Source organism: Epinephelus lanceolatus, chromosome 7, assembly GCF_041903045.1.
Source record: "Epinephelus lanceolatus isolate andai-2023 chromosome 7, ASM4190304v1, whole genome shotgun sequence".
Taxonomy (NCBI): Eukaryota; Metazoa; Chordata; class Actinopteri; order Perciformes; family Serranidae; genus Epinephelus; species Epinephelus lanceolatus.
The window spans coordinates 15,545,013-15,561,583 of NC_135740.1; the positions used below are offsets into that span (position 1 = coordinate 15,545,013).

At 40.5% G+C, this 16,571-nt stretch overlaps 2 protein-coding genes across 14 annotated transcripts in view; one reads left to right on the forward strand and one right to left on the reverse strand.

Moving 5' to 3' along the window:
- The first annotated feature begins 1,117 nt into the window (after positions 1-1,117).
- LOC117260484 (cysteine-rich and transmembrane domain-containing protein 1) lies at positions 1,118-9,633 on the forward strand. The gene is made up of 3 exons (XM_033632432.2): positions 1,118-1,266; positions 5,231-5,553; positions 8,538-9,633. Exons 2-3 carry the CDS (start codon positions 5,250-5,252, stop codon positions 8,639-8,641), a joined length of 408 nt encoding a protein of 135 aa, XP_033488323.1. The 5' UTR covers positions 1,118-1,266; positions 5,231-5,249; the 3' UTR covers positions 8,642-9,633.
- A 3,220-nt stretch (positions 9,634-12,853) lies between these two features.
- Positions 12,854-16,571, reverse strand: part of tenm2a (teneurin transmembrane protein 2a) — a 238,044-nt gene continuing 234,326 nt past the window's right edge. For all 13 annotated transcript variants that reach the window (XM_033632873.2, XM_033632871.2, XM_033632870.2 and 10 more), the window contains 2 exons: positions 16,033-16,163; positions 12,854-15,252 (listed from right to left, as the gene is read on the reverse strand). In XM_033632873.2, coding sequence (XP_033488764.1) covers positions 14,515-15,252; positions 16,033-16,163 — 869 coding nt within the window. In that variant the 3' untranslated portion in view covers positions 12,854-14,514. The remainder of the gene's footprint in view (positions 15,253-16,032; positions 16,164-16,571) is intronic.

Genomic DNA, 16,571 nt, shown 5'->3' on the forward strand with positions numbered 1-16,571 from the left:
TGCACTCACAATAAAGCAAATACTGCAAATGCATGTGTTTGCACATGTGCGCACGCGTGCCTCACTCTGTCTTGTCACAGCCAACCTGAAAAGAGCAGAGACACTGACACTGAGTTAAAGCTGGACATGTGCAGAGAGGCCCAGGAGCCATAACTCTTTCTTGTCATAACAGAAACGGAGCAGACTCACTCAGATAACGTCTGCTCTTCTAACACAACATATTACAGCTACACATGCATAGTATTGGGACACTGTAACACAGATTCTTCTCAAGCATTTTGTTGATTTAAAGGCATTCAGTCCCTTTGTTGTAAGCTTGTCTTTAAATGGAAGCTTTGAATTTTAAAATGATAATATTTGTTTTGCAGCAAAACAGATGAAATGTATATTTCGTTTAAACCAAGCAATGTAAGTGCTCCCCCATATGCTGATTTTATGCTGGAGGGCCTTAATCTGAGTGGCATGTGATGCTAATAATTACATTTACCAAAAGAAAAATAAAGCAAAGACATTGGCACATATATTAGCCCACACAAGAAGAGTCAACAGCCTGTTCATTATAGTGCAAGAAACAACAACCTGCGCCTCAGAGAAGAATAGACTGGTAGTAGTCTGACATCTGCTGGAGGAAAAGCAGTAATGCACCTTAGCCAAACAGGTGCATTAAACACAATGATGTATTTAAATAAGAGAGCTTCAAAATGTTTTTTCATTTATATATACATAATTCTCTTAATTAATATAACATAATATCTCGTGTTTTTTTAAAACATCTAAGAGCTGTAACTTTCCATAAGCTTATTAAAATCAAATTCCAAGGCAGCTAGGTCACGAATCAATGATTAATTTTTATTAGTCACCCACCTTGGCTGTCTTCTCCCCTCTCGCACTTATGTCGTCACCGACTCGGTGATGTAGGCCCATTTAATCTTTTATCTAGTCAGATGACCAGGAGTCACTGCTTTTTTCCCCTGACGTCCCTCTGGTCATCGCTCTGCCCTGTGATTGGACGCCACCAGCAGCGACTGCCGCAGCGGCCAATCCCGTCCTTTGTTGCCCACGAGCACTCCCCGTGCCGTACCCTTCAAATGACGTCACGTCCCGCAAACGCGGTACGCACTCACTGGGTCTCTGGACAGAAGAGCGTCGCTCATTGCGGTAAAAAAAAAAAAAATAAACATAGTAAACACTAAAGACAGAGGGAGTTTCTTTTCTACACCGACGTTGCTGCTTTAAACAACATAGGAGGATACTATTTATTCACAGGTAGGTGGTCCAACCGGTACCCTAACGGCTATTGTGTTGTTAGGAGCGTAGTCATCATGAACTTAGGGGGCTGGAGAACTGAAACTGTGGGTTGTGGCCTGCAGGTGCAACTTCTATCCGACCTATGTTAGTAATTTATAATATTTCTTAAACAACATATTGATAACCTAACTAAAAATGTACGTTAAAATATACTAAGACTTCCACAATACACAATACCACTGATATGAGTGGACCGTTAGCTAGGCTACATTAAGCTAGTATGGTAATATTTAGCTAATAAACTAGCTTAATAGCCGAACTTAAATTAATGTAACGCGGCTAAATGTCACCTTAGTGTATAGCAACAAAGACTTTGGTTATTGTTACGGAAATATTCGTTGTTCTGTCAGTCTGTCGTGACTTAGCTCGGTCCATATGTTTTCCTTCGTGTGTGTTTGTGTGAGAAAGCTGTGGTTCTGATTCTTCCTAATTAGGTCCAATGGGGTGTCTTACATACACCCTTCAGTCCAGTGGTGTCTCTAGATGGAGAGAAGGTAAACACAGGCTGCCAGGCTACAGAGCTGCTATGTAACACGGCCTGTGTAAGAGGCACAGTCTCAGGAAAATGAAGCTCTTTTTGTGTAACAGGCCAGCACAGTCTTGTGCCTCAGCTTTGCCTGTTTAGGCCATATTTTTGTGTCAACACACTGTTTTTTTTTCTTGTATAGGATAAAGGGAATACAGCTGCATTTTAGTTGTGCAACCCTGTGTTGTGTAATGACAATAAGTAACTGAAATGAAGTTAAAGATGGCATCACATGGTCAATTTCATTAGTACTATACGTTTTCTTTGTGAACTTCTGCATAAAAAAGGGAACCATTTTAATAAAAGCACATTCTCACAGTATCCTGTCATATCATTACACTTGGCATTTACTATATATCAGTTTAACTACAGACACTAATGCTGGCAGCTCTGACCTGGTTTACAGAGTTTAGATTTGTTCGATCAATTGCCTCCTTTGTCCTGCTCTACAGAGGTATTGTTTTGATGGAGGTTAACAACTTCCACCCATTGTACATTGTTGAAGGCTGCCATTAAAGTAACATATGTTAGTGAACTGGCTTCGCCTGTTTACTCCTTTGATAATATATACAATGCCATTGTCGGAGGGATTAATGGATTCAGAGAAATCTCAGGTGCACTGTCTGTGTGTCTTTACCTGATAATATCACCATGATGCTGTTGTGGAAACATTATGTGAGCTCACTCTTTTATTCTTGCAGTCCAACAGGAAAAACAAATGACAAACATGCAAATGAACATGCACTTAGTCATACAGTAAACACACATGCAAACTGTGCAAGCCTACATATGACAGACCTGTGAATCACTTGTCATCGTTACTTAATCTGATACCAAGGACTGGTGCAGATTTATATGGGTACAATAAAGGCCAACGTGTCCTACAAGGTGAACTTTGATGCTGTAGACATTCTTAGTGGTGTCAGATTACTCATTATCGGTAAGGTCCCTTTGAAAGAAGCCCTTTCTCAGCCTTTAGCCAGTAATGTAACACTCTTGTGACTTATGTGAATGACTTATACGGTGGAACAAAGATGCAACAGCCATCAAAGAAGCTTCACTGTTAACAGGGAGAGAGAGAGAGAGAGAGAGAGAGAGAGAGATCTGATAATTGTGTTATTTTACTAGTCCTTGCTGCCTTAAGGTACAACAAAAACAAACCATTAGGGATCATTCTGTTCCTCCTGGAGCATGGTAACCATAGTTACAGAGGCCTTGCCATCTGTCAGCAGCTTTAAGAACACCTTCAGGTAGTGAAATGTCCAGCCATCTTTTGAAAAGCACCGCACAGAGAAGCTTACTGCTGATGATGTAGTAATTGTGACTTAATACAACATTAACAGTTGTATTTCTTCTATTTCCCCTTGGGTCTATTTAATGTTACACTGTCACGGTGTTGAGAAATGCACTCTTATTATTAGGTATACTCTAACTAGGAGCCATCCTTGTACCTGGTTGTTAAATTATTACCAAATTAGGTAATCAGAGACATTAAAATCAGTTGTTATACTTTGGACCTAATAAATATAGTGTTGTTTCTTCCTGTACAGATAAAGGCATTGGTGTCTACCAATTCGAGACGTGCCTCTTGACGCATTTCAGTTTACAGCTACTGCATTGCTTTGTTATAGGCAGTAGATTGCATGTGGCTGAAGAAGCTGAGCAGAGAGGAGTTGGAGTGCTATTTAGATGTTTATAGTGTACATATACAACTTGACAAAGGAATCCTGGGAGGCCTAGCAGAGATGCAGTTTTCCATCTGGCCCACCCTCCTTTGTTATGGCTGTTCTACATGAGCAAATCCAGTGATGAAGGCAAGCATGAGGGTTGTGATGGACCCGGATCTGCCTTATCAAAAGCTATTAGTGAGAGGTTGGGAAATGCATTTCCTTCTCATGAGGTCTAGAGCGGAACAAATAACTTTAAGACTCCAAGCTGATCACAAGCATTTATTCTAAACAGCCTAGAAATTAAGACGGTTCCTGAACAGGCGACAGAATGAAAATCTTTAATCCCCTAGTGTTCTGTTCATCTCACACATCACACGGAAACTACGAATGTGTGATGTTGATCGTTCGACATGTCGCCCTTCATGTTTGTGTGTCTTTGTTTCTGAGTAAAGAGAAAGTGTGAAGTACAACCAGTACAGGCCTGTCTGGTCACTGCACTGTCTTTCTCTCTCCCACAGTTCGCTTGATTAGCCTTACCCTGTACACTGTGAAGCTGACTCCTCCATTTGTTAAGTCTGTGTGTGAACAGGAAGAAAATGGTGCTTATCTCCGGTAGGACTGATGTGGGTTGTGATTGACTATTGACTCATAAGACAACCTCAGCAAGCAAGAAAAATAATATGCAGTGCTTGTCTTTCCTGTGTGGCTGTGGAGAGCATGGTTGTTTGCCATATGAGACTGCAAAGACAGGAACCTGCAGGAGATGAGTTGAGGGATTAAGGATCAGCTATATGCTGTGTGCTTTCTGTTCTGGGAGACAGTTGCATCATTTCTGTGCCTGCCTGAAAATGTTCTGTTCTTATATCAGGACTCAGAGGAATTCATTGTCTAATGTGACTCTAGAGGCTGAATTACACACACGCACACACACACACACATGCACAGACACTCATTTACATTTCTCTGTGGTCCATACAATACCACACATTTCTCTGATCTTGAAATAGACTTAAGGTGCATTCACTGCACACCGTGATGATAGATTGTTGTTTGAGCTTTACGGTATTATATATCAGGGATGGGAATCAAAAACCGGTTCCAAATTGTTTGATCCATTGGAATCATATGCCTCAGAGTTTATCATTTCCTTTTTATCAGTGCCAGCATGCTTTCTGACGGTTACCACTGCTTCCCAACTTAGCAGCGTGTCAGTAACAACGGGTAAATATCCTGTGTTGTAATAACATTAGAAACATGCAGGCAGACATAGCAGATTTTTTCTATGACTAAGAAAATCTAAATGAAAATAAATTTTATCCAAACATTCTCTCATTTCATCTACACTGTGTTCAGACTCAAAGATGATAAAACAGTTGCACTGAGGCTAAAAACACATTTTTCCGCACAGAAAATTGATCAGGAATCAATAAAGAATCAGACAGATAAACTGTACATGTGAATACTTATGTATGAGAGTATTTAAAGTATGTATTTTTTTATTGTACAGCCCATATCTGCATAAATAGAGAAAAACCAGTAACACTAATTTCTAGTATGCGGCTTGGGCACTCGACTTGTATTCTCCTCATTGCACATCAGTACTGTCATTGTTAAATACAAAATTCATCCTCCACGTGTGTTTACCGCAGTGTTTACTCAGCAGACTTATTAAAATGAGTAAAGTGTCACTATTTAACACCATCACTCATATTTTCTTGTTATTCAGGTGATTGTTCGACCCAAAGATGAATTTTGAGCAGCCCCCTCCATACCCAGGCAGTGGCCCCACTGCTCCAGGCTACCCAGCCCAGGGCCCACCTCCCCAAGGCTACCCACCCCAGGGTTATCCTCCACAGGGATACCCTGTGAACATGGAGCAGCCTAATCCATCTTACCCTAACTACCCTGCTGGACCAATGGGCCCCGGAGGTCCTTATCCTGGCCCAGGACAGCCTCCCTATGGGTACGCTGGACAACCACAACCACAGTTCGGCTGGCAGGGGGGACCCCCTCCTGGACCCATGTACGGGGAAGCTCCCAAAAACACAGGTGAGCAATAACACACGTCAGAGATTGATGCACATATGTACGGTATAACAGTGTCAGAACAGAATGGTTGGAGGGCCAGTGGTGATATGAGCAGTGCTATCCTAAAGGACAAAGTGCTGACAGGGAATAGTTAAGTCATAGAACTGTGAAAGGGTTTGCCATAGTGAATGCAGGCTTTTTAAAATATAGTGTCAGGTAGCCAAAATTCACAAATAGAAAGAGGCTCTTCATTTGACCAAATACTTTATTTTTGAGCAAAAATTGCTCAAATGTGCTAGCGTGTTTACCAGCAGGTGATCACTTATAGCTGTTTGAGCTATTACAGTGTTATTGAGCTTTTTGTGCCCAAGACACACCAAACGGGAGCCGAAATCTCAAGGCACACCTGTAATTATATCTGTGCACAATAGCTTCAACATGCGTGTTATCACTCTTATCACAACATAAGACAATAAAAATAAGACAGGTAGCTTTTGTGATACTGTCTACTGACAGTTTTTTCTTTTCTTTCGGTGGTAGGTCGTCTTCCCTGGTGCTTTGTTGTAATTTACTCTGTACAATAAAGAGATCCATTGTCCCACTCACTGCTTTCTCCTTTTAAATGTTATCATCCCTCACACTGGCTGCCAATCAGGGCTTTTGATGTGTCACACACTTATAATTCCCACGCACACACAGTGAGGTTCCCTGCAAAGGTTTTTAAATTAAATTCAATTAAATTACAGTTTTTTAGCTAGTTTGCTTCTTTGTCAGGAAATGGGTGCACACAACATGCTGATAGAGTCAATTAAAATTCATTCATAACTATTTGTATAGGCCCAGTTGAATATTGCAATAATAATGTGTGGTTATCACAAAATCCTGCGGCTGACCTGCACTGGCATCACAGCACATCATATGAGAACCACTGATCTAATAGAGACTAGACCAAACTGAGTTTGGGTTTGATCGTGTTGTTATGTGAGATATTACTGAGTAAATTGCAGTCAACATTTAATAGTTATTGATGACTAACATTTGCTGTCTTTTACAGTATCATTTAGCTGTGCCCTCTTCAGTATCTGATATTTTGTCAGCAAGACAGTCTGAGCAGCGGAGGTGGAAGTCTTTTGCTCTGCAACAGAAATAGAAAAGTAATCTATATCGGAGGGATCCTTACTTGTTGTTAAAAAAAAAGTCATTTTGTTTGTATGAATATTCATAATGATACAGTATAGTGAATATTGGATATTTATAACATTTTTGCATTGTTTAAATCAACAATTTCTCAAAACCTTAAATCAGCCTGTCCACACCTATGTCTGTCTGTTGGTCTCATGACCCATGCCTTGCAGGTTGTCGCAGTCTGTCTATATTGTCCCTATAAAGCCTTTTTCATAGAAGACATAGTAGGAAAAGCACAGGTATAAATGATAAAATTAATGATGGTTGAATATCATCTAGCTGCTTTGGTTTCAGGGTCTTTTAATACTTTAATAAAACAGAGACACAATAATGTTATTTAACTACGACAAGTGAAAATCCCTACTGGTAAAAAAAATCCTATTATTTCCACTATCAGTTAATCTGCCATTTATTTTTCTAGGTGAGCTAATTTATGATTCATTTGGTTAATAAAACATCTAAAATTTGTGATAAATGCCCAAGATGTGTTGAAATTGCAGACACACAAAGATATTCACTTCACTGTACTGTGAAACAAGGACAAGAAGAAAATCCTCACAGCTGAGGTGCTGGAACCACCAAATGTTTCTGCCCAAAAAAAAACAACTTTAATGTTAAATCAGTTATCAAAAAAGTTGCCCATTCATTTTCTGTCTGTTGACTAATTGATTGATGAATGAATTGTTTCAGCAACTAGTACTGCAAAAACGCAGCACCTGTCAGCATGTAGAGTAGGCAAATTAAGGATAAAAAAGTGAGAAGTCAAGCCAGGTTTAAGATAAAAGGTGTGTCAGTGCAGTAGCACCTCCCAACTGAGCATCCAGAACGGAGTGTAGCACAAGCTGTGAAACAAAAAGCACACATGGTGTGGTAAAATATTCAAAATGAATATGCAAAGAGAACAGTGGAGCTTCCAGAGAACACAGTTAACACCTTTATGTATTAAAGCGCGCAGTGAGGTGTTACTGCTCGTGTAACTGATTTAAGATAAGCCTTTTCTGGCTGATCAAAGGAGAGTGTTCTGCTATCGAGATCCCTGCTTCGACTTATCTCGCTAGAGACATTCATTATTTAGTAGTGGCCAATTATTAACCAGTCATATCATTATCAGAGTTCAGCGTGATAAGTGATCAGCTAGCTTCACTTAATCTTTTGACCAGGAGCCGGTCACCGTGGTAACACACTCACCTATGTCATGAGTCACTGCACCTGGTTGTTAAAAGCTGGATGACTGTTTCCTTCCACATGAATGATTAATCACAAACACAGAAGGGGAGATGTATTCATTCAGGCCCTTTGTTTGACTTGGTTTTTCATCGTGTGTGGGGAACAGATGGTAAACTTCACATATGGGTAACAATCCTTTCACGACTTATTCAGATGTATTGACTGAAGGCGGAGTAAAGCCACTGCTGTACATGTGAAGTTAAAGGGAAATGCCTCGTTGGGAGCACGGAGGTGTGGAGTTCTGAAAGCTCTCATTTCATTGGTTTAATGATACCTCAAAGCAGTGCTAATGTTACTCAACTGTAACGCTGTCTGATCATGGCTCTGGGCTGCTATGGTATTACCATGGTGACGTGCCTCCCATGATGAACATAATTAGAGGAAAATCAGAGCGGGCATGGTTACACTTGAGCTCACCGCTGAAGACTTGACGGTGAATTATCTCTGGTTTTCATGCAATTCCAGAAAAGGAATCACTAATTGCTTTCTTTAAATTGTCTGCCATTCTTTTCCCTTCTCTCCTATACCACCTTCTCGACCCTTTTCTTTGCTCCTGCGCTTCTCTGTCCCTCTTTTTTTTTTTTACACTCCAGTGTACGTGGTGGAGGACAGGAGAAGAGACGACACAGGAGACACATGCCTGACAGCCTGCTGGACAGCTCTGTGTTGCTGCTGTCTCTGGGACATGCTGACATAACTACTCCCCAACTGTTCACCCCCATTACCCCCTTGCCCCCTATTTCTGTGCCTCAGGCCCCAACCACCCTCCTCCCCTACCCCAAATCTGCCTTAAACCGTGCACTCCCTTAAAACCACCTCCTCCATTTCCTCTACAAGTCTTTTCCCTCGTCTATAAATAAAAGCCTCGATCCCATATGGAAGTCTCTGTCCGGAGCCATTTACTCTACCTTGACAAGAAGTCCTCAGCGCTGACTGACTGACTCTGTCCAGGGGCTACTCTGTAGCAGCTTGTAACTGAGCTTCTAAACATAACCTGAATTTCAGGCTCTTCGCTGTAATCTTACACTAATACACCACAGGCACAGACACACACACACACACACACACACACACACACACACACACACACCACGGTAAATACACACACACACAAACAGTATACTTGGATCTCAGGCTCATCTAGTGTGAGGCTCTTTGGCACTTTATGACGATTACCTCTGTAAGATACTACTCCTGCCTGCCCTGTTAACCATCTCCAACCTTCCCTAACCCTCCTCTTCAGCTGTGCTACTTCCCATCGCCAAAGGCAACCCCCTTACTCCAGACCCTCCCCTATAACCCAAAGGCCACCCAGACCCCGGCTGTTAATGAGCCACAGGGCACTCTTAAAAAGCTGATGCTTGAAATGTATCCCTTTCATTTGCACAGAAGCTGTTTTTGCCGACGTTAATGTCTTCAGGTGGAATCAATAAGTGGAATGCATTTTTAAAGATGACACTGATTTATGTTTGATTACTGTTACAGTCGATGGCCACAATTTTTTTTTCATGGTAATCTTGATATGAGAAAAAATATTCCAATGTTATTTTTATTACATACCTTGGAGATAAAACTGAAAATCTGAAAAAAAAAGTTGTGATTGATTACACAAGAAACCAAATGACCTGTCAGATGCCTTTTTTTGCTTTGGATGAGAAACTTGCATTAAAATAACTTATTCCCATGAAATGGAAGACTTTGTCGTTTGTGTATTTTTGGGGGGGGATTGCAGTCTGTGTGTGTGAGGGAGGGTAAAAAAGAGAAGGGAGTATAGATCAGTATACTGTAGCCGCCGGGGCCTGGCCTGATCCATTCAACTATTTATAACACAGCTGCTAGTGCAGGATGTTGGTTGCAACATGGCTGCCTACCTGATGTGTTAGCAATATGTTTCACTAACGCCAAGCCAAGTAAAACTTAAAACCAGGTACAGTTTTAAAACTGACAAGAGAATGAAGTACAGGATGTGGAGGATTTCTACTGCACAAAGGCAGTGGTGAAAACTAACTAAGTACATTTACTTGTACTTCACTTGAGTGATTTAATATTATGCTATTTGCTACAATTAAGATGGGGAATATTATACTTTTTACTATACTACATTTATCCTACAGGTAGAATTACTAGTTAAACTAAAAAAATGGTTTATGAGGTTAGTGGATAACACTTAAAATAATTAAGTTTTTCCAGCATAAAAAAAAAATGTTTGTTACATTGCCATATTTTAGTCAGGTTTTTTTTTTGCATTTTTAAGTTGGATGGAATCAAAATTAATAAATTAGAATATATTAAATAAAATAATTCTATCACTAAATATCACCACAAGTTTTAGATAAATATTAAATTGGTTCAACCTAATTAATAGTTTTTCCATGGTGAAGGCAAATCATGTGGGTTGTACTAATTTAACTTGAGTTTATCTGAATATTAAAGACTCATAGGATTGACTCAATAATGTCAGAGTTGGAACTACTTAAAAAGATGCATGCAAATTGTTACCTTAATTTTTTTTTTAAGTTGAATGAGGGAATCATTTTTTAGACTGATAGTTTTCAGATTACATTTTACAAACAAAACAAAAGGATCGTTTTATAAAATATGATGTATTGCTATAAATTTATCTACCAACATGAAGAATTAAATAGTAAAGTTACTGCTTAGATGTGAACATGAACAGGGGTCATTCTGCATAATGAATACTTTTCATTTCTGAAGTACTTTTTGTTGCTGATACTTAGTTTTATGTAAGTAAAACTCTGTATACAGGACAGCACCACATTTTGGTTTTCCCTGGTAGTGTGCAGTTGGTTTTAGAGCTGTTATCCTGAAAAAAAGCTTCCTGCTGCAGCCAAAAGCTAAGCTGTGAGACCAAAACTGTCAAGGCTAATATTTTTGTAGCCTTCCCCGAATGTGTGCTGACACAATAGGCCTTTTTCATGTTAGACTTTTTTTTCGTGAATATATATATGAATATTATCATAATATACATACAAGTTTTTACCCCTCTTCACATCCTTCCCAGCCTCTCCTCCCATGACCTTCCCATCCTCCCTCCTTCCCCTGGAGGCCTCACAGCAGACATTTTGACTCATCACAGTAGGAAAAGCGCCAGTATAGATAATATTAATAATAATAAAATTATTGTTATTGCATTTAGCTGCTTTGATTTCAGTCTCACTGTCTGTCTCACTGGGACACTTGAATAGAACAGAGCCATCGTCGGTGTTATCTGTAACACCTGTGCTTTTCCTCCATCAGCCAAAATGGCTGCTGTGAGAAAAAACCTGTCGTGTCCCTGAGCTGTGCAGGCAGTTCCTTCAAGCTCACGGCTTGGCTCCAATGTTGATTGTCAGCTGTGAGGCCTTTTATATGGAAGGGCGTGTGCCTTCCCAAATCATCTCCAGTCAATTGAAGTGACTGAAGGCGGACTCCAGACTTGGTGTAGAAACATCTCAGAGATGAGCAAGAGAAACTGAAGGTCCTGAGCTAAATTTCAGCTGTCATAGCAAAGGGTCTGAATACCTATGTCATTGTAATAATATTTATGTTCTTTTTCCCCTTTTTAACTCTAAAATCCTGTTTTTCACAGTTTTAAGTTAAAGATCTAAGACTTTTTTATGCACACAAAAGACAATTCTCTCGAATGTTGGTCGCAAATGTGTTAAATCTGTGTTAGCAAGTTGCTTTTTCCAAGATAATCCATCCATCTGACGGACGTGGCATATCAAAATGCTGATTAAACAGCATTATTACTACACAGGTTTGCCTTGGCATGGTCACAATAAAATACCACTCTACAGTGTGCAGTTTGATTGCACAACACAATGCCACGGATGTCACAAGTTATGAGGAAGTTTGCCATTGGCATGCTGACTGCAGGAGTATCTACTAGAGCTGTTGCCTGAGAACAGAATATTCATTTTCATTTCACCACCATAAGCCTCTGTTCTGTCGTTTTCTGTGAATTTGGCAGTACATTCAACCAGCCTCACAACTGCAGACCGTATGTAACCACACCAGCTCAGGATCTCCACGTCCAGGGTCTTCACCTGTAAGACTGTCTGAAGCCACTCACCCTTTACGACATCTTGAGACCCATTTGTCTGCTACCGTGACCTCATTTAGCAGCATGACAATGCACCACCGTTACGTTGCAAGAATCTTTACACAATTCCTGGGAGTTGAAAACATCCCAGTTCCTTGCACGAACGTCTTAGATCTTTAACTTAAAGCTGTGAAAAATGGGAGTTTGAGTGAAAATGAATTTGAATGATTTCAGCATTTTACTGAAAAAAAAAAAAAAAAAAAGCGGAGTGGTCTGAATACTTTTTGAATGCACTGTAGCCATGTAATTCATAGTTATTATAAAAATACCACTTCTTACACGGCTGAGAGGGGATGAGGCATCTCTGATTCAATAGAAAATGATGGCTTATCTGTAAGCACTTGGAGTTAACAGGCGTAATTGTAATGGCTACTTAAAAGCACATCAGAATCGATGACCAGTCAGTGTCGAAAATATTAGCCCCTACGTGTATGTGTGTGTGTTCAGAAAACTAAGCAACATGTTTGAAGAGAGGTGGTACAGTAGCTGTGTGTGGGTGTTACTGGCATGCCATCAAGACATCAGTGTCACTTACGTATTAATTTCTTTCAGTTCAGAATATCCGAGGCATCTGAAGCCGCAGCACTATTAATAAAGAAAGAAAAAAATGGCTTGTTTCAATCAATAGAGCTTTTTTTTTTTCTTCTCGCGGTATACCAACAACACTCCAAAGATTGCTTTGAAATGCAACCAATGTTAATGTATGCCATTCAAGTGTGGTGGAAGTTGCCGCTGTAGAGAGAACATCAATCATCTTCAAACACACAAAAAAAAAGAGATGAAAGTGAACTACACGTCTCTCAGTTGAAGTAAACAATTATGTTTTATTGATAAGGTTCTCAGAAGAGTCTCGTTTCAGTGAATGTATAAGAATCATCCTTTGATAATACTGATTTGGTACATTATGACATCCAGCACGAGTCTCTTCACAGTGAGAGGGATCCATTACTGCTACTGCTGTTGGGATCTAGGACAGAAATATCTCTGCTTCCGAACAAAAAAACAGTCAAAAACAACAAACTGGGGGGGTTGATATTGTAGATATGGAATATTAGAGTGCCACAAAACTCTAGAGTAGTAAGACCAGCTAAAGATTTTGCACATTACAAGCCACTTCCTCTTAGAAATATAAAACTTGATATTCTGGACAATATTCTACTGTGCTGCATAAAGGTAGGTCTATACACTGTACATCGAAATATAGTTCGAAAAAACAGATTTCACAGTTTTAAAGACTTTATTTAAAGTATAAACCGTTTTTTTTTTTTAAAACACTTTATTACATAAATTATTCTTTTTGAGAGTGACTATTATTTGCTCTGGCAGCAAACGGAAATTAATACAAAAACAAAATGAACATTTCTTACATATTTTACAAAAGAAAATAAACTCATCCATTAATGTTCATTTGGAATAGAACTGGTGACTCATTCATGATTGTCATATAGTACTAAGAATAAATAAATTAAAAAAGAATAAAATAAATACTAACTTAGCATGTTTTTCCGGACTCTGTGAGTGGTGTGTTTGATCGTTCTGTACAGAAGTGCCTTGGTGAAAGTCTCACAATTCTACCGCGACTGAAACGTACAAAACTACGGCATCTACAATATACGCAACATCCTGAAATTTAGTGTAGTCGGACACATATGTAGTAATATGATTCTTCACCCCATTTTAAAATAAACAATGCTGTGTGATACCACTGTCCACAAATATAGCCATCACTTTTTTTTATTTGTTTTTTTTTTTAAAAAGTTTATTCTCCAGTCCGTTAACAGCTTGGATTTGTTCAAGGATGCCGTTAGCTTGTGTGTTGCTCGGTTGGATGTGCGCCGCCTCAGCAGCAGAGGACTGGTCCGTGGTGGACGATGGGAGGCCTGAGACAGGGAGACGACTCATAGTATTGGACGACCTTTAACATTGCCTTGTCTGTCGCTGTTTATGACGTCCTCCGTGTGATGTGTTGGTTGCAATGGCTGCACTCTGGAGTGGCTTTGTCTCCACTTTGGTCCCTGTGCCTTCAGTGTCTATTAGAGACAGAAGCACCGCAGAGGCCAGCGCAGTACAACTCCACTGTGTGTTCAGTAGCTGTCATGGCCGCTCTCAGTGTGACCCAAAAAATAGGGGCGAAAATATCACTATCTTTTTTAAAAAGGGGAATCTTCTTATTCATTAAGCAACAGTTCTCAAGAGTTCTTCAGTGCTTTTTCAGTTGTTCAAAGTTTTTTTCAAAAACAAAAAAACGAACTGTTTGACTAAATTTTTTGCCTGTGGCAGTAAAATTAACAATAATATGTTTTCTGTTAAGTCATTCTTTTCAAAAGTCCCTGCAGCGTTCCGTGAGTAACCCCATTTGTTGGTTAATTCTCCATGGGTTTTAAGAGGAGTAGGGTTGAGGAGGCTGGGTAGGAAAAAGGAGCAGGATCTAGAGAAGTGAGAGTGGGGAGAGTTCAGGTGGGCTGTTACCTCTTGCCCATCTCGTTCTGTCTGAGGAACTGGATGTTGTTGCTGCTGTCAGCCAGTTCTGGATACTGCTCCACAGGCAGTACATAGTAGCCATCGTAGCCTTGTACTCTACCTGTCGTTAGGAGCTGCTGTCGCTCCCCCTCCGTCCAGAGGCGACTGCCTCCCTTTCCGTCCCTGGCCCTCTGCTGCTCCTTGGCCCAGGCCCCAGCCAAGGCTCTCTGCCTGGCCAGCTCCAACAGTCTTACCTTCTCTTCATCCACCACGTCCACAGCGAGCCCGTACCGCACGCTCAGTACTAACGACGGAACTGCGAACTCTACAGTCACTCCTCTCCTAGAGCGGCCACTCACGGTAACATTGATACCGCTCTCTAGTGACTTACGCCCATTGGTAAGCCCCAGGGCCAGCAGATCACTGTCAGCAGAGCCGACTTTCACAAAGTAGTGACAGTCCTTCCCGTCCTGGGTGTAATGGGTGCCTTCGAGGTACTGGGCGCCATTGAGCACCAGAGCCACTTTACGGCTGTCGTCACTGGCCAAAGCTGAAACGCCAGCTACCACTCGGCCTTCCTTTAGAGCCAGCATTACTCCTCGGCCTATTATGGGGGTGCTGGTGCCGAACCAGTGACCAGGCTTGTCCTTGCGTCTGCGGCGTTCCTTGTTGAGGAGACGACCCTCCAGTGCCATGAAGGCCTGGTTGTGACGCTCTGCTGCCTGCTGCACGCCAGTGATGAGCTACATGAGAAAATAGAGCTTTGTCACTTTGTTTACAGATAGAAGAGCAGTATGTAACATTTAGGGGGATTTAGTGACATCTAGTGGTGAGGACTGCAAATTGCACCCAGCTGAAACTTTTCCCGGTTAAGATTCCCTCAGTGTTCATTGTTTGAAAGGTTTTAAGTGGGAGCTGATTTATCCACAGAGGTCTCATCCTCTCCAAAATAAACAGACCAGGTGACTAAAACTTGTCAAAACTCTGAATAAAACAGTTTCATCTTAAAAATCAGTGTTTCTCCTACCTTGTTTTGCTCACTGGAGAAGGGCTACTAGCCTAGCACCTGCTAATGTGCTACTTTTTTTCCTGATAACTTTAGAGATCCAGACATTCAGGACGATTTTACCATGAGCTGAATTATTTGCAGTGGTCTCATTTTCTCCAAATCAAAAAAAACGGATGATTTAAAAGAGTAAAAAAAAAATCTGAATAAAGCAAAAAATCATTGTTTTTCGAATGCTACTCATAAGGTAAGAAAGGAAAACACAACTATTTTTTATCTTCAGGTGATTATACAATTAAGAAAACATACTTATTATATTATATTCCATTGCAGCTAATATGTCCCCCTAAATCTTACACACTTGACTTTTAACACACAACTGACTGTAATGTGCAAATATTGCTGTGACAGATGACTGGTGTCTGTATTAACATGAACAGCTGAATCACCACCATGGGGTTAATTTTGGCTTTGATTCTCCTGAATATTGTAATATTTTCAGCACAGCGGTCCGTACCTGTCCGTTCTCACAGTGCTGGGTGGCCTGCAGCTCATACGGCGGCTCCACAAAGTAGAGCGAGTGTCGAGGGAACCCTGGGATTATGTTACTGAGCTGGAAGCCAAACATCACCAGCCAGCTCTTCACATCTACAGCAGACATGAGGGAAATTAATTAGCTGAATGACAAAGTTAAACACGGTAGCAAATGAATCTTTTTTCTTTTAAAGCATAAAAACGTGAAAGTGTGTTTGCCTGTGTGTCTCATCTGGTGTTATGGTAAGCTATCAGCTACTGTGCCATCTGCAGTACGTTGTTACTTGCATAAACAATGTTTTCCATAACATAACAATTTGTTTCTTCCACACGCTGAAGATATATCTAAGACAGTGTCAGGAAATAAGGTAGGTTTAGCTTGTCCTGGAGTCTGAACTGATGTTACCTCATCTACTGTCTGACCATTACAGCACTGGTTTTATGTGACTATTCTGCTGCATCAACATTACATTCTTGAAAAAACATATGCTGACTTAGTAAAATGTTTTGTGTGAAACATCC

Coding starts and splice junctions, on each gene's coding strand:
- LOC117260484 (XM_033632432.2), top strand. CDS start 5,250: ATGAATTTTGAGCAGCCCCCTCCATACCCAGGCAGTGGCCCCACTGCT. Junction 5,554..8,537: donor GGAAGCTCCCAAAAACACAG/GTGAGCAATAAC, acceptor TTTACACTCCAG/TGTACGTGGTGGAGGACAGG.